At 43.0% G+C, this 18936-nt stretch overlaps 1 protein-coding gene across 1 annotated transcript; it reads right to left on the bottom strand.

Annotated features, from left to right (window-relative positions):
• Positions 1–3161: 3161 nt before the first annotated feature.
• mchr2a (melanin concentrating hormone receptor 2a) lies at positions 3162–18056 on the bottom strand. The gene is given in 5 exon segments (XM_072280022.1): positions 3162–3492; positions 6198–6317; positions 9451–9645; positions 13548–13757; positions 17869–18056. Coding segments are annotated over 5 exon segments (1044 nt in total).
• Between the last annotated feature and the right edge of the window lie 880 nt (positions 18057–18936).

Below are 18936 nucleotides of genomic sequence, written 5' to 3'. Positions count from 1 at the left end.
TGGACATACAATAAATTAACGCAGAGAAGCTACCTTATTTATTTATATTTATTGTGTTTTATTATTATTACTGTGTTCTTTATCTTTTGTGGGTTTTTTGTGCTGCATCAGATTTGGAGCAATGATTATTTTGCTCTCCTTTACACTTGTGTTCAGGAAATGACATTCGACAATCTTGAATCAGGCTACGGTTAAGTAGGTGGGTTGCTGGGTGGTGGAGCTTGTTAGGCGGGAAGGGTGTGTTCCACACTGAATCTCTAAATAAAATAAATAAATAAGAGGAAAATAAATAGTCTAAGAGTCGTGTGATGAGAAGAAGACGGGAAAAAATAATAGCCCAAGCAGAGAGACGAAATAACTTGATTCGAATGAGGAAGAGAGGAACAAACGTATAATTTCATGAATCAAGGAACAAAAGCACTAAACTCAAAATTTTAGTTTTTATTTTACTCACACGCAAATATTGTAAGATTTCATTCTGCAGGATGAAATAATATTAAGTGAATAAGTTTGATGAGAGGCAGGTGGGACAAACACTGCTGTTATCACGCACATAGACTCATTTCGCAACATAGGGAATTAAGGCATACAGTTTTAAACATTTTCACATCATTTTAAAGCACCAGACAAGTTAACATAACAGTTCACATCCAATTTTTACCAAAACATTTCTTAATATTGCTCCTTAGTTATTTAAATTAATTCCTTTAATCTATTTAACTAATAATTCAATCAGGTCAAGAAAGGTCAAGGAAGTTCACTATTGTGGAAATGGGTGTCATATTTTTAAGAACAACTGTTACATTTGAAGCTCTAATTTTAAACACGAATGCACGTAACTGCACTTAATACAAGTTAATAGGTGTACAAATATATGTGCCAAAAATGATTGGTTATACGAATCTGTTGCAATTTATGTTAGGAAGGGCTAAAACATATAATGAAATATGTAGCAACAGCTCTTCAGAGTTATTTCTGTTTTGAGGCCACAATGTACATTAATTTCAATGAATGCTATTTTTACAGAATACTAGGATGACAAAGGTGATGGAGATTAAGGAGGATTAAGGTGGATTCCGGTTCATCTATAACTCTATGAAGGGAGATTGAATAACTTGTAAAAGTGAAAAGATGTAGAAATATGGGGAAAGTGCTGGCCTTCATGCTGAATGGTTTGTCCTACAAAGAGCCAACATAACTATGATGGGGCAAATGGGCCTCTTTGTGATCTGTAATGGTGTAGAGCAGCTGCACATCAGGTCTTGGAGTGTGATTGTTCTGACAATGGATATTGACTTGCGCCTTAGAAGTTTCTGTTGTAGAAAGGCAGCCCTTCTTTTTGTTGCTTCTTGGAACGAGATGTGAGCCCAAAAAATTAAATTTTAGAATCCATTTTCCTTGAAATTGTGGCTTTCACTAATATTTTGGTGTAAAGATAATCCATTTGTACACGCAATGCTGGAGGAACTCAACAGGTCAGGCAGCGTCTATGGAGCGGAATAAAGACACATTCTTCAGGCCGAGACCCTTCGTCGGGTATGAAATGTCAACTGTTTATTCCTTTTCAAAGATGCTGCTGGACCTGCTGAGTTATTCCAGCATTTTGTATGTATAACTCTGGATTTCCAGCATCTGCTGGATCTCTTGTGTCTATGATGCCCTCTCCGTTGACTTCAGACTGACAAGACAGAGATTACAGTGTTCACACACACTGTGCATTTCAATCCCATTGTTTCAGAATGCTCTTCGCACCTGATTGATTTTATTCTGCTCAATACAAATAGACTAATTTGTCATGCAGCATCTAAGCTAAATGCAGACTCCACCATGCAGAATCAACATGGCTGATTTATTATCCTTCTCAACCCCATTGTCCTGCCATTCTTCCTGTAGTCTTTGATGTCTTGACTAATCAGTAGAGCTGTGGAAAGTTGTAAACTCAGCCAGTTCCACCACGGGCACTAGCCTCCCCAGCATCTAGGACAACTTCAAAAGGTGATGCATCAAAAAGGCATCATCCATCATTAAGGTCATCCATCAACCAGGATATGCCCTCTTCTAATTGCTACCATCACAGAGGAGGTACAAGATCCTGAAGACACACACTCAACACTTCAGGAACAGCTTCTTCTCCTTCGCCATCAGATTTCTGAATGGATAATGAACCCATGAACACTACCTCACTATTTTCCCCTCTCTTTTTGTAATACTGATTTAATTTTTTTTTATATTTACTTATTGTAATTTATAGTTCCTGTTATATATTGCAATGTACTGCTGCCACAGAACAACAAATTTCATGACATATGCCAGTGATATTAAACCTGATTCTTATAATCTGCTTTAAATATACCCAATGAACTGGTCTCCACAGCCATGTGTGGAAATGAATTCCACAAGCTTGCACCTCTGTTCAAAAAGATCTTGTTTGATCATAGCTTTAATTCTACTTTACTGCCCAGTTCCTATAAACCTCAAATACCTTGCAGTACACAGATTATTTCTCTTAGCCCTGAATATATTTAACAACTCAATTTATTAGCACTTCTTTAACACAAGAGGTTCTACAGATGCTGGAACTATTGAGCAACACGCATGTTGGATTAGACTGTATAACTGTTATTTTCTTTGTAGTTTTAACTGTTATGCTTGCTTGTATTTTATATAACTGCTTATATGCATGTAATTGTTTAGAGGTTCCCAGTGGTCACAGTATGTATATGCAAATTATTCAATATGTCCCCGAGTGGTTACAGTTCTTCTGTCTCTCTCTGGAAGTTTCTTGGTATTGCATTATTTGAATAGGGGCTATCTGATTGGTTAGCTCTTATCAACAGATTTGAATGGAATCTGTGGTATAAGAACAGTTGAACATGTTGCTCTGCCATCTTTATTCTTTCCCTGTTCTTTGCTCTTGGCTACTAACCCCTGCTTCACTCTGCTTACAATCCTCTTTATTCTATTAACACTTAATAAAGTGATTGCGAAGCAACAGTTTTATGCTTCTTTTTTAGCTTATGAAAGAAGATTGGATCAAAAACATCTGAGTCCATCACACACAAAATGCTGAAGGAATGCAGCAAGTCAGGTAGCATTACCATAAATGCAGCCTGGCCTGCTGAGCTCCTCCAGTATTTTGTGTGTATTATACTTAACAGCATTTATACTGAATAATTTGACTTTATTGTGCTTTCTATGTTAATAATTTCACGCTAAGTTACTCTTATTTGAATCTTGGTGCAGCGTGACAGCCTCTGCTGGAAGTTACCACTGAGCAGCATGTAGAGAAGTGGGTTAAGGCTGCTGCTGGCATAGCTGAGGCAGATGGAGGTATAATAGATGATGAAGTACATGGCGGTCGGCTGAGTGATTTTGAGATTCATCAGCTGCAACACATGGTATGGTGCTGAACTCACCACAAGCACGCCCACCAGAACCAGGACCATTTTGGTTAGTTGCTTCAGCCGTGCTCTGGGTATAGTTACGTCATATCTAAACAATAAACAAATAAAATGATTTATATAAATGCAGCCCAACTCACTTCCTTCATCTGTGTACAGCCTGAGGTCGGCGGGGGGGGGGGGGGGAGAAAGCTGTTTCTCATCCTAATAGTTCTTGCTCTAATGTTATGGTGCCCTCTACCATCAGGCAAGAGGTATCATGGCACTAGGACAAGAAGTGTTAGGATGGGAAATAGCTTCTTCCCCCAGGCCAGAAGGCTACTGAACTCCCTGCCACCACCCAAGTCTCATCATGTATGAAGGACCAGTAGAGTTATAATGCTTACTTTGTAACTAGTATTGTATATACACCTTATTATTTGTTAATTTTTGGGGGGGGGGTTAACATTACTTTATGTGTTGTGTATGAGTTAGATGTATTGTGCACCTCGATCTGGAGGAACATTGTTTCGTTTGTTGGTATAGATGTGTACGGTTGAATGACAATAAAGTGAACTTGAACTGTGTGAGGACAAAGCTATTCTACTTTAAGGATGAAGTAAAAATCACTGAGAGGATCACTGGGGTCTCCCTCCCCACTACTTGTAGACAAAGGGCCCAAAGCATTGTTGAGGCTCCCTACTACCCATCCACTGCCCCCCCCCCGCAAATCTCCCCCCCCCCTGCAAATCTCCTTGACCCTCTACCATCAAGAAGGAGGTACAGGAGCATCAGGGCTGCACTGCCAGACTGGGTAACAGCTTCTTCCCTCAGGCTGCAAGTCTAATGAATACCCTGCCACCACCGAGGTCTCGTCACTAGGACAGCGAGCTGTTTACTGACTACCTGTGCCTCACAAGTAACTTATTTATGGTAATATTTTGTTTTATCTGCTGTGTGTGATACATATCTTGTGGATGCACCGTGGTGTGGAGAAACATTGTTTCGTTTGGTTGTATATATGTACAGTCAGATGGCAATAAACTTGAACTTGGATTGATTAGATCTTACTGGCAGGGTCTCCATAACTGGACTGATGAGCTACAGTTTCCCCACAGACCGGAACACGTAGTTCTGGTCTCCTGTTCTCACTTGAGTGAGTGTGAACTTGTGGGGTTCAGAGGGCACAGATAAATCTCAAACAGCAGACAAAAGCAATTTCTGCACTCCTTTTATGTCGGGGCCCAACCTCTCTCAGAAGCACTTTCTCAACATGACTGCTAGCTGTTCTGGGCGCCAGGGTGGCGGAGCAGTTCGTGCGGCGCTATTACAGCTCAGGGCGTTATGAAGTTCCGAGATCAATTCCAACACTGCCTGTAAGGAGTTTGTAGGTTCACCCCATGACTGCATGGGTTTCCTCTGGGTGCTCTGGTTTCCTCCCACAGTCCAAAAGTGTACCGGTTAGTAGGTAATTGGTCATAGTAGATTGTCCCATGATTTGGCTAGTGTTAAAGAGGTGGGTTGCTAGAAGGAGTGGCAGTGGGCTGTAAGAGCCTGTTCTGTGCTGTATCACTAAATAAATAAATCAGCAAATAAACTAAAAAATTGATATATGATACTCTTGTTTATCCCTTAAAAATGGAAATATGAGGAATCTTTGATTTTTACATTGAACATTACTGCTTAATAAAGGCCCTTTGGCCCACAATGTTGTGCCAACCTCCTTATACCCTACTTAAGATCAATCTCACCCTTCCTTCCTACATAACTCTCCATTTTTCTTTCATCCATTTGCCTGTCTAAGAGTTTCTTAAATGCCCCTTAAGGTACTGTATGCGTTTCCCCCACCACCCTAGGCAGCACGTTCCATGCACCCACTACACTCTGTATAAAAAAATTTACCTCGGACATCACGTGCCCCCCCCCCATACTTTCCTGCAAGCTCCTTATTATTATGCCCCTTGTATTAGCCATTTCTGCCCTGGGGAAAGGTCTCTGGCTGTCCACTTCACCCATGCAATATTTACTTTTCTTTTCAGCTGTGCATTGAAGATCAAAACAACTTGCCTGTCAAGAAAACTTTGTTCTACTTTTCCGCTGCCCTCTCTCACTCTAAACTAACATCTTCTGAACTTGCAGTGCTCATCTCACTGGGAACCCCTCCCAGCATTGAAGTTTGTTTAATGTCATTCCCAGTACACAAGTGTGAAGGAGATCAAAATAATCGTTATTCCAGATCCAATGCAGCACAAAAAAAGCACAATAAGATAAATAATAAAAAACATAGCAGATATACAGTAAATCTTTAAGATAGCTTCTATACAGTACATAGATTGATTGTAGGTCCATGAAGTGACGCTGGGCACAGGAGTGTCTGTACATAAGGTGACTCTGACAGGAAATGATAAAGTAGTGGGTGATGGGGGTGTGGAGTGGGAGGAGGTGTTGATCAGCCTTACTGCTTGGGGAAAGTAACTGCTTTTGAATCTGGTGGTCCTGGTGTGGATGCTCTATGCAGCCTCCTCCCTGATTGGAGTGGGACAAACAATCCATGAGCTAGGTGAATAAGATCCTTTATAATGCTACTGGTCCTTTTCTGGCACCTTTCTGTATATATGTCCTTGACGGCAGGTTGGCTGGTGCCAGTGATGCGTTGACCGACCATCAAACTTATCGACAAGGTGTTTAAGATCAATTAGCGATAAATGCCAGCAACACTCACCTTCCTCGAGTTAAAAAATCCTTAGCTGATCAACAACAAAGATACAATCTTCCATTGCTCATTTTCTCATTCTATGTATTAAACACGTAATTTACCTTCCATTCCTCTTGTTTTCCTGATAAATGTCCGACGTGTAACACAGAATCAAGACGTAGCAAATGAGTATCAGTGGTAAAGGAACGAAGAAAGAAGTTAAGGTGTGATACAACGTATACCTGTAATAGGACCGGAGAGAAGCATATTAGTTTTAACCATTATTTTAATCGGCGCTTGCCCAAAGTTCTGCAGTTGTTTTGTTGTTTTTGTTGCATGTTGTATCCACCACCATAAATTTCTATTACATGTAAATGTATATCAAAGTTCCAAGTGAGTTTACTATCAAAGTATATTACCTTGGAATTCATTTTCTTGCAGGCTTTTACTGGAGAAATAAAGAAATACAAAGGAATTTATGAAAAACTGTACAAAACAAAGACTGACCAAGGATCAACTTTATTCCCCATGTACATTTACATGTATTAGGAATTTGCTGTGGTGTGTTGGCGCAACATGCAACAGAAACAACATTCAACAGTTATAAAGAATTACTTACAAAAATAAATCTAGAGGTTAAAGATAAAGGAGGTAATAGATAGAGGGGTAGGTGGGGTGGCTAACTAGAATGGATGACAAGATTAACTGCCCTGGGGGAAGAAATTTAAGATGGAGCAAAGTTTTTTGAATAAACAGTGTTCAAGATGTATTGGACGAATTAGGTTACATGAAGATATGGGATAGAAGCAGGTATTGGCCATTCTGTCTGCAATCTTATCCTGTCACCCAGTAAGATCATGGTGAAAAGAACTGTGACTAACTCTGTAACTTTTCACACCCCCGGTTTATCAATTACATCTACTTCTGCCTCAAAAATATACAAAGACTCTGCTATCGCAGAGGAAAAGAAATAAAATATTCTAAGAGAGAGGGAGAAAAGAACCACAACCTCGGTTTTAAATGGTTTCCTTACTTGTACTTTTGCATTTGGTAGCTAATGACCAAAATGGGTTAGGTTAAATAGTCGACACAACATCGTGTGCTGAAGGACCTGTATTGTGCTGTAATGCTACTACACTATACGTTTTTAAATCAAGGTGTAGTTGAGGACAGACATCTTTAGTGAGAAGCTGAGTAATCACATAAAGTAGAAAGTTACAAGGAAGAGTCAAGGTTAGATGAAGCAGAAGGGGATGAAATTCATCAGGAACATAAACAGCAGATTGGAGGGTTCGGCTCAGTGCTTTTCATCTCTACTATAGATTCAATCTGACCCACCCTCTATCTCATCACAGAACAATACACATTCAAAACACACCAAATGCTGTTGGAACTCAGCAGGTCAGGCAGCCTCTATGGAGAGGAATAAACAACAAGGTGTGGCGGTGAGGGCAATCAACTTAGAGTGCAAGCGGCTGCCAATCAGGTTCGATTCCCGCCACTGTCTGTAAGGAGTTTGTATGTTCTCTCTGTGGCCACGTGGGTTTCCTCCGGGTGCTCTGGTTTCCTCTCGCAGTCCAAAGACATACAGGTTAGGGTTAGTACTTTGTGGCCGGGCTATGTTGGCACTGGAAGTGTGGCAATGCTCGTAGACCGCCCCAGCACAATTCTGTTTTGGCCATTGATGCAAGCAACACATTCCACCGTATGTTTCGATGTACATGCGACAAATAAAGCTCATCTGTCATCTTTAACTCTCTCTAAGCAGTCGACATTTCGGGACGAGATCTTTAATCGGGACTGGAAAGGAAGAGGGAAGATTCCAGAATAAGAAGGTGTGGAGAGGGGAAGGAGTACAAGGTAGTATGTGGCAGGTGAGGGGAAGGAAAGTGGGTGGGATCTGGAAGTTCTAACAAGGCAAGGGTTAAAGTAATGTCCAGGCAAGGATAGTTGACCGACAGCATGCAGTCGGCCTGGGTAAGAAAGCTCTTTGAAGAACATATCTCCCCCATTAGCCCAGCATGAAGCCAGAGCTATTTGGCATACTGAGACAAGATGAGGATACAAATGAAGCATTTTAGGGTGACACTTACTATTGGTCAGTTATTTTACCATTATTAGCATTTAAGCAATTTTATTGGGTATTAACATCTTATTATCATAATATAATTGGTGATTGATTATGCAAATAAGGAATGTGAATATCCACAAGATTACCAATTGGTGAATATCTGTATCCAGTGAGTCAATTTTTGTTTAAAAATGGCGTATCTTTGTTCAGACTTCTGAGCAGTTTGATGACGGGGCCATGCTGGTCTCCTTGTGCACGTAAATAAAGTGATTGAGGAATGAGTGTGAGGTTATTTTTTTAAAATTTATTTAGAGATAGCGCAGAGCACAACCTTCTGGCCCAATGAGCTACAACACCCAGCAATCTACCTTATTTACTGTTACCTAGTCACAGGACCAATTAATCTACTAACCAATGCGTCTCTGCACTGTGGGAGAACACCCATGTGCTCATGGGTAGGATGTACAAGCTTCTCACAGGTCCAGCATCTGAATAGAACTTTGAATTCAAATGCCCTGAGCAGTAATAATGTCCTGTTAAGCGTTGTCAGAGACTACTTAATCATCGTGGTAACATAGCAGTTAGTGCGACGCTATTACGGCTCGGGTGTCAGAGTTCAGAGTTCAATTCTGACGTCACCTACGAGCAGTTTCAACACTCTCCTCGGGGAATACATGAGTTTACTTTGGGTGCTCTGGATTCCTCCCACAGTCCAAAGGTTAGTAGGTTAATTGGTCATTATAAAGTGTCCCGCAATGAGAGTGGGGTTAAGTCAGGGGTTGCTGGGCAGCATGGCTCGAAGAGCCTATTCCGTGCAGTATCTCTAATAATCGGGGACAACACTCCCATCTTTTCCCTGTGGTTTGCAAATGATTTCCCCCCATGTGTCTGTCCAGTTCTTTTTTTTAAAAAAAGCTCCGACTTCCACCAACCTTACCAGCAGAGAGTTCAATTCAAACTTGATCATGGATGCTTCTGGATGCAATGTTTTTAGGTTTAAGTGTAAACCCTAGAGTGATTAAAAAGATGCACGTCAAGCATTTTCGGCAAAGCGCTTCGACCATACGACAGAGGAACAGAAGGGGATTCGACTCAATGAGTCTGCTCCAGCATTTCATCATGGCTCACTTATCTTCCACCTGAACCCCACTCCCCTGCCTTCTCCCCATAACCTTTGAAATCCTTACTAGTGAAGAGCCTATCAACTTCCACTTTAAATGTACGCAGTGATTTAGCCTCTATGGCTGCCAGTGGCAATAGATGCCACAGATTCACTTAGGCATCTTATTTTCAAATACACTTACCAAAGTATGTCCTGGGGTGAAGTCAGATCAGAAGCGCAGCTTTCCAGGCCGTCCTGAAATTAAGTGACTTTTGCGTGCATCCAGGATGGAAGAACCAATACGAGGGAAATTGCCCAAAGACTCACATTGATTTTAATGGTTTTTGACCTGGTTCTGAAACTTGCCAGACTGAATAGATGAACAAGAGCCAGGTACCTAGGAATGAGATATTGAGTAGACTTTCAGAAGCACAGCAGTCATAACTGATTAACTCAGTCTGCATTTGTAAATCATATAAGACAGGGTTTAGTGATATCCTCCTGCCTCTGTTGAAGATATGGAGTTTAACCAAACTCCACAATAGCTATGAGGCGTGTAGATAGAATAAAGGCAAGCAGTAGCAGTGATCACTGGAGATGAGCATGATGTTCTCCTAAGGGGTTGTCTATTGGTGGGTCCTCAGGAGGCTGTAGAGGCTGAACCAGGATCCACATATTCCGCTGCGGTGTGGGCACGAGTAAGTGGTGGCTGTGGTTAGTGGCTGGGCCTTTTGGTTGCTCAGTCCCTCCTTTCACAACTGCCACTTCATCTCTGCTACACAGTGGAGCTTGCTCTCATGTGGCACAGCTCCCTCTTAAGACCACAAGATATGGGAGCAGAATTAGGCTGGTTGGCCCATCGAGCCTGCTCCACCATTTCATCCTGGCTGATTCATTTCCCCCTCTCAGCCTCAACTTCCTCCCTTCATGCCCTGACCAACCAAGAATCCATCAACTTCTGCCTTAAATGCTGTTAAGACCTGGCCTCCACAGCCGCCTGTGGCAATGAGATGGAGAAGAATAGTTGCCTCCTGGACATCCTAATACGACAGAAACCGGACAGCAGACCCAAGTTTAGCATCTATCAGAAACCCACTCAGACGGACTTATACCTCAGCTATACCAGCCACCATCACGCCTCCCAACATAGAGCAGTTCCTTCTACTTTGATTAGCCATGCAAAAACTATTTCAGACCCGGAGAGTCTTCATGAAGAAATAAGACAATTATGCACGATGTTCCTATAGAATGGCTACAAGGTGAAGGAAATTAATCAAGCCCTTAAAAGGGCCGACAGGAAAACCAGGAAACCTAACAATGATGAGGAACCCATCGCTACTGCCCGTCTTCCCTATGTTTCCACAGTTTCTGGAAGGATGGCCAGGATCCTGAAGCAATACTGGATTAATACCACCCACAAACCCATAAGGAAGCTCAAATCACAGTCTATATGGGTCAAAGATGACCTGGCTGGTGTTTACAGGATTCCCTGTGAATGTGGAACACTGTTTATCGGCCAGACAGGACAAACAGTGGAAACCCACATCAAGGAGCACAGGCAACACACATAAAAGTTGCTGGTGAACACATCAGGCCAGGCAACATGTCTAGGAAGAGGAACAGTTGACGTTTCGGGCCGAGACCCTTCCTCAGGACTAACTGAAAGAAGAGCTAGTAAGAGATTTGAAAATGGGAGGGGGAGGGGGAGATCCAAAATGATAGGAGAAGACAGGAGGGGGAGGGATGGAGCCAAGAGCTGGACAGTTGATTGGCAAAAGGGATATGAGAGGATCATGGGGCAGGAGGCCTAGGGAGAAAGAAAAGGGGGAGGGGGGAAAAAGCCCAGAGGATGGGCAAGGGGTATAGTGAGAGGGACAGAGGGAGAAAAAGGAGAGAGAGAAAAAGAATGTGTGAATATAAATTAATAACGGATGGGGTGCGAAGGGGAGGTGGGGCATTAGCAGAAGTTTGAGAAGTCAATGTTCATGCCATCAGGTTGGAGGCTACCCAGACGGAACATAAGGTGTTATTCCTCCAACCTGAGTGTGGCTTCATCTTTACAGTAGAGGAGGCCATGGATAGACATATCAGAATGGGAATGGGATGTGGAATTAAAATGTGTGGCCACTGGAAGATCCTGCTTTCTCTGGCGGACAGAGCGTAGGTGTTCAGCGAAATGGTCTCCCAGTCTGCATCGGGTCTCACCAATATATAGAAGGCCTCATCGGGAGCACCAGACGCAGTATATCACCCCAGCCGACTCACAGGTGAAGTGTCACCTCACCTGTAAGGACTGTCTGGGGCCCTGAATGGTGGTAAGGCAGGAAGTGTAAGGGCATGTGTAGCACTTGTTCCGCTTACAAGGAGCACAGGAATGCATCAGTTTGGGTTACCCGGAGCAACTGGTAGTACCAGAACACTGCTTTCGTAATGGCCGTAGGATTGACTTCAACAGCACAACACTGCTTACTGTTCTGGGACCGCCTGGTGAAGAAAACATTGAAATAAAACTGGAAGAAAAGAATTTTAACAAGACGAAGGTGTTGCTCTGAGTAAGAGCTGGAATTTAATTGTAAACAGGGTGGGAGAGCGAAAAACCTGATTTGGTGAGGACTAATTGATCAGTGCAAAGCAACACATTTCAAAAGATTTAAATATCATAACAAAGAAATGAACTGCTGAAGGAACTGGTATTGTATTTGCATCCTGAGGGTTGCTATCCTAACTGTTAAAATTCAGAATACCAATGATGCTGGATATCTAAAATAAAATATAAAATGCTCAAAAATACCTAGCAGGACAAGTGGAAACTGCAAAGACAAAAAGAACTAACATTTTCAAATTACCAATTTTCAGCTTATGGACTTGAAATGTTAATTCTGTTTCTGAATTTGCATACGCTGCCTGACCTGTTGAATATGTCCATCTTATTAATCAGTTGATTGAACACTGGAGATAATTTCCAGGATGAATCATGTTTTTTTTTACCCTTTCATGTAATGCACATCCCATATTGGAAAGTCCTCAGGAATCCAAAGTGACTGAGATCTCAGTATACAGTTGTTGAGCTTAATATATACTGTGTGACCAGTTTATTAGATACTTCCTGACTTGATAAAGTGGCCACTGAGTGTATGTTCATGATCTTCTGCTGCTGTAGCCCATCCACCTCAAGGTTCAATGTGTTGTGCGTTCAGAGATGCCCTTCTGCACACCACTGTTGTAACACATGGTTTTGGTTATTTAAGTTACTGTCGCTTTCCTGTCAGTTTGAACCAGTCTGGTCATTCTCCTCTGACCTCCCTCATTAACAAGTCTTTTTTTGCCACTGAACAGGTGCTCACTGGATGCTTTTGTTTTTTGCTCCTCATCCCATCAGGTTTTTCGCTTCCCGCCTTGTTTACAATCAAATTCCAGTTTTTGCATCATTTGCTGTAAACTCTCAAGACTGTTGTGCATGAAAATCCCAGGTCCGGCAGTAACAATCATTCAACAGTCAAACTCACTTAGATCACATTTCTTCCCCATTTTGATGCTTGGTCTGAACTACAACTGAACCTCTTGACCATGTCTGCATGCGTTTATGCATTAAGTTGCTGCCACATGATTGGGTGGTTAGATATTAGCATTAACAAGCAGGTGTTACAGGTGTACCTAATAAAGTGGCCACTAAGTGTATATCACACTTACAACCCTGAGGTTCATTTCCTTGCAGGATTCACAGTAAATATAAAGAAACACAATAGCATCAATGAAAAATTGCACACCAACAAGGACAGGTCAACAACCAATGTGCAAAAGACAACAAATATTGCAAATACAAAAAAGAAACCAAAATAATAAGATAGGAAGATAGATATTTAGAACGAATATTGAGAACATGTGTTGTAGAGTCCTTGAGAGTCCAGGGGTGGTGAAATCAGTTCAGATTTTCAATCTGCCTCCTACATGCTAATTTGTTACCAACTTTGATTCGGCTAGCGACAATTGTTGTTGCCCTCGGAGCTGTACTTGGCCTCACTGCCATTAGAGCAGGGGCTAAGCACACACCCTTGTGCACCTGTGCTGATGGTAAGTTAATTAGAGGAACACCAGAGATAATTTTCCAAGATGAATAATGTCTTTTTTTTACAAAAAACTCTTCCAAGTAATGCACATTCCATCTTGAAAAGTCTCCAGGAACCCAAAGTAACCTAGTTTTCAGCGCCTGTTTGTTGAACTTCATATAGATAAATATGGAGTTGTTTCTTTGAATCATTTTTAACATTTGTTAAATGAACAAGTTGTGTTCATGCTTACCTGTCCAGGCTCATAGCTGTCATAATTGCACAAGACGCAACCTGGTTGCAACTGTCCAGTGAGGTGATAATGGTGCAGGCATTGCTGCCAAGCACCCACTCTCCCCCTCGTGCCCACCGATGGATGAGGAATGGCATTCCAATCACATGGACCAAATCCGCCACTGTCAGGTTACAAATATAAATATCTGGGATGGTCCTCCTCGCAGACCTGAAATAGACCCACATATGATCAGCACTGGATTATTTTATTTTTTTATTATTTAGAGATACATTGCAGAATTGGCCCTTCTGGCCCAATGAGCTGTGTCACTCTGCAACATCCCAATTTAACCCTGGACTAATCACAGGACAATTTACAATAACCTACTAACTGGTACATCTTTGGACTGTGGGAGGAAACCAGAGCACCCGAAGGAAATCCACATGCATATGGGAAGTATGTGCAAACTTTCTTACAGAGAATGCTGGAATTAAACTCTGAACTTCGATGCCCTGGGCTGAAATAGCGTCGTACAAACCACTATGCCATTATACCTGCTTCACTGCTTTTTCTCAGCACAGCTTTGTTTAGATAGAATAATGGGAGCAAAATGCCACACAGAATTTCTTTTTACAACAGCACATATTCAGTTAACTCACGGAAGGCAAGTGAAAGCATGAGCAGGAAGGAGAATGCAATGAGACTCCAATGTGACTAAACAAGTTGTGCAAATGGACCAGTCCCTAGCAGATGCAGTTTAGCACGGACGGATGTGAGGATATGCAAAGTGTTTACCCTCAACACTGGTGCCCCACAAGGCTGTCCGCTCATCCCCCGCTCCTCCACTTTCTGTACACTCATGATTATGCAGCCAAATTCTGGTCTAACTCAATGCAGCAGTTTATAAACGGGCTGTTCATTCCTAAACACAAGAGATTCTGCAGATTCTTCTTCCTGACCTGCTGAGTTCCTCCAGCATTTTGTGTGTGTGTTGCTCAACATTTCCATCATCTGCAGAATATCTCGTGTCTATTTTCTACGTTCTGTATTCTTTTAACTACCTTGATGTACTCATGAATTGCCCAAACTCTACCTCACTGAGGCCAAACGGCAGCACTCTGACACCTCCCCTTACTTACCCCTGGAACAGGACCCCACCAAAAAACATCAAACCATTGTTTCCCGCACCATCACCGCCCTTATCAACTCCAGAGACCTTCCACCCTCAGCCGCTAAACTCATTATTCCCACACCCCACACCACTCGGTTTTACCTCCTCCCCAAGATACACAAGCCTGACTGTCCCAGTAGACCCATGGTTTCTGCCTGTTCCTGTCCCACCGAACTTGTATCTGCCTACCTGGACTCCATCTTGTCATTCATAGTTCAGTCCCTCCCCACCTACATCTGGGATACATCCCATGCCCTCCACCTCTTCAATAACTTCCAGTTCCCTGGTCCCGACCACTTCATTTTCACTATGGATGTCCAATCCTTATACACCTCCATTCCCCATCAAGAAGGCCTCAAAGCCCTCCGCTACTTTCTGGATAATAGACCTCACCAGTTCCCTACCACCACTACCCTCCACCGGTTGGTGGAACTGGTTCTCACACTTAATAACTTCTCTTTTGGCTCTTCCCACTTACTTCAGACTAAGGGTGTAGCTATGGGAACTCGCACGGGCCCCAGCTATGCCTGCCTCTTCGTTGGTTATGTGGAACAGTCTGTGCTCCAAACCTATTTTAGTACTGCTCCCCAATTTTTCCTTCGGTACATTGACGACTACATTGGTGCTGCTTCCTGCATCCATGCTGAGCTCGTCAATTTCATCGACTTTACTTCAAACTTTCACCCAGCCCTCAAATTCACTTGGTCTATCTCAGACACTTCTCTCCCCTTTCTCAATCTCTCAGTCTCCACCTCTGGAGACAGACTGTCCACTGACATCTTCTACAAGCCCACTGACTCTCATAACTACCTCGATTACACCTCTTCCCATCCCACCACATGCAAAAACGCCATTCCCTATTCCCAGTTCCTCCGTCTCTGCCGCATCTGCTCCCAGGATGAGGCTTTCCATTCCAGGACATCTCAAATATCCTCTTTCTTTAAGGATTGTGGTTTCCCTTCTACCATCATCAATGATGCCCTCACTCGCATCTCCTCCATTTCCCGCACTTCGGCCCTCACCCCATCCTCCCGCCACCACAACAGGACACAGTTCCCCTTGTCCTCACCTACCACCCCACCAGCCACCAGATCCAGCACATTATCCTCCGCAACTTCCACCACCTTCAACAGGACCCCTCCACTAAGCACATCCTTCCCTCTCCACCCCTCTTCGCTTTCCGCAGGGATCAGTCCCTCTGCAACTCCCTTATCCACATGTCCCTCCCAACGGATCTCCCACCTGGCACTTATCCCTGTAAGCGTAAGTCCTACACCTGTCTCTACACCTCCTCTCTTGCCACCATTCAGGGCCCCAAACAGTCCTTCCAAGTGAGGCAACACTTCACTTATGAGTCTGTTGGGGTCATCTATTGCATCTGGTGCTCCTGGTGCGGCCTCATCTACATCGGTGAAACCCGATGCAGATTGGGGGACCGCTTCGTCGAGCACCTCTGCTCTGTCTGCCACAATAGACAGGATCTCCCGGTTGCCACCAACTCTGCTTCCCATTTCCATTCAGGTATGTCCATACATGGCCTCCTCTACTGCTACGATGAGGCTAAACTCAGGTTGGAGGAGCAATACCTCATATACCGTCTAGGTAGTCTCTAGCCCCTTGGTATGAACATAGAATTCTCCAACTTCCGGTAATTCCCTCCCCCTCCCTTCCTCTATCTCTATGTCACTCTGCCCCTTCCCCCAGCTGCCTATCACCTCCCTCATGGTTCTGCCTCCTTCTACTACCCATTGTGTTTTCCCCTGTTCTTTCTTCACCTTTCCTGCCTATCACCTCCCTGCCTCTACTCCCCCACCCCTTTTTCTTTCCCCTTACTGGTTTTTCACCTGGAACCTACCAACCTTCTCCTTCCCACCCTCCCCCCACCTTCTTTATAGGGCCTCTGTCCCCTCCCTCTTCAGTCCTGACGAAGGGTTCCAGCCCGAAACGTCGATTCATCGTTTCCACGGATGCTGCCCGACCTGCTGAGTTCCTCCGCGTGTTGTGAGTGTTGCACAAAGTTTTTCACTGTGTCTCAGCACACATGACACTAATAAACCAACACCAGGTAGACAGATCAGCCATGGTCTTGTTGAATGGAGGAGGAGGTTTCAAGGGTCAAATGACCTCCTGTACGTGATTTCCTTTGTGTTGTGCTCCATTTCCTTGCAAGGTCAAACATAAACTTTATGCTGAAATAAAAACACAAAATTCTGCAATATTTGATCGGTACAACACTGCGGGCCGAAAGTCCTGTGCCTATGCTGTACTATTCTATAGGATATAGGCGGAGAATTAGGTCATTGGGTCCATCAAGTCTGCTCCACCATTTCATCATAGCTGGCCCACTTTCCCTGTCAGCTCCAGTCTCCTGCTTTCTCCCCTTAACCCTTCATACCTTGACTAATCAAGAACTTAAAACTTCTGCCTTAAATCCACCCACTGACTTGGCCTCCGCAGCCACCTGTGGCAATGAATTCCACAGACTCACCACTCTCCGGCTAAAGAAATTCCTCCTCATCTCTATTGTAAAAGGACGTCCCTCTATTCTGAGGCTGTATCCTCAGGTCCTAGACTACCCCCACCATGGGAAGCATCCTCTCCACATCTACTCTCTTGAGGCCTTTCACCATTCAATAGGTTTCAATGAGATCATCCCTCATTCTTCTAAGTTCCAGTGAATACGGGCCCAGAGCCATATGTTCTATGTTCTAGGCTCTTCGGAGCGCAAAACAGAGTTTTTCTCTTCATCTACCTTTATGATAAATCTTTTTGTTAAACCACCCTTTTACACTTTTTTACTCACTTTTTTTAACCAAAATATACTTTATTCAGAAATAAAATTATGTACAATAAACCATTCAATGTCTGTCAATCCTTTACATATGTTCCCATTACGGTCTCTACATATCCACACTTTTGGCCACCCACGTGGCACTCCGTTGGTTCACCTTTCCACACCATTGTTGAGGGGTATGTACAAGTTAGTAAAATTAACGATAATAGCCACAACAGAATTCTGTGTTGCCCTGTTACACCTCTCACTTATGTGTAAAAGTAAATCACTACTACGCTCAAAGAACTAAACATCGATGTTCATTAATTATTTTACAGATTTTCAGAACAATAGCTCAATTGACTCTCCAAACGCTTTTAATTTTGATTTTCTACCTGATGATTGTAAATAAGATGAAAATATTTCCAAAGAACCCTGTTGAACAGAGAATGCTAATGAATGAAGGAAGAAGAATGGTTTCAAATATGTTGATCAGTTGGTAATCATATAGAATGCTTTCCAACGTGTTTATCCATTCAGATCCATTATTCCAAGCCCAGTGCAGTGCTTGGGACCCATTCATAGCTTATATAGTTCAGATTCTTCGTTCTGTAATAAGTAATAAATAGTATTAGTTCTTGAGCCAATGAAGGATGAACAGCTCAATTAAGGAATAAAAGTAGATAGCCTCCAACTTGATTGCATGAACATGAATTTTTCAAATCACTGGTAATTTTTTCCCCTCCTGCTTCGCTTCCTTCCATGGACCACTCCCCTCTCCTATCAGATTCCTTCTTCTCCAGCCCTTTACCTTTTCCACCTATCACCACCCAGCTTCTTACTTCACCACCCTCCCCCACTTACTTGGCTTCACCTATCACCTTCTAGCTTGTACTCCTTCCCCTCTGCTCCCTTCTTATTCAACATCTTCCCCTTTTATTCCAGTCCTGATGAACGATCTCAGCCTGAAATGTCGACTGTGTATTCACTTCCATAGATGCTGTCTGATCAGTTGAGTTCATCCAGCACTGTGTGCGTGTTGCTTTGGTTTTCCATCATCTGCAAATTCTCTTTTAAGACCATAAGATATAGGAGCAGAATTAGGCCATTTGGTTCATCGAGTCTACTCTGCCATTTCATCATGGCTGATCCTTTTTTCCTTTCAGCCCAATCTCCTACCTTCCACCCATATCCCTTCATGCACTGATCAACTAAGAATCTATTACCTCTGTCTCAAATATAAAGACTTGGCCTCCACAGATGCCTGTGGCAAAGAATTCCACAGATTCACCACTCCTTGGCTAAAGAAATTCCTCCTCATCTCCGTTCTAAATGGACGTTCCTCCATTCTGAGGCTATCTCCTCTGGTCTTAGACTCTCCCACCATAGGAAACATCATCTTCATATCCACTCTGTCAAGCCCTTCCACCATTTGGTAGGCTTCAATGAGGAAACCCCTCATA

This window comes from Mobula birostris, chromosome 2, assembly GCF_030028105.1.
Source record: "Mobula birostris isolate sMobBir1 chromosome 2, sMobBir1.hap1, whole genome shotgun sequence".
NCBI classification, from domain to species: domain Eukaryota; kingdom Metazoa; phylum Chordata; class Chondrichthyes; order Myliobatiformes; family Myliobatidae; genus Mobula; species Mobula birostris.
This window is presented reverse-complemented; position numbering and strand designations above follow the sequence as displayed.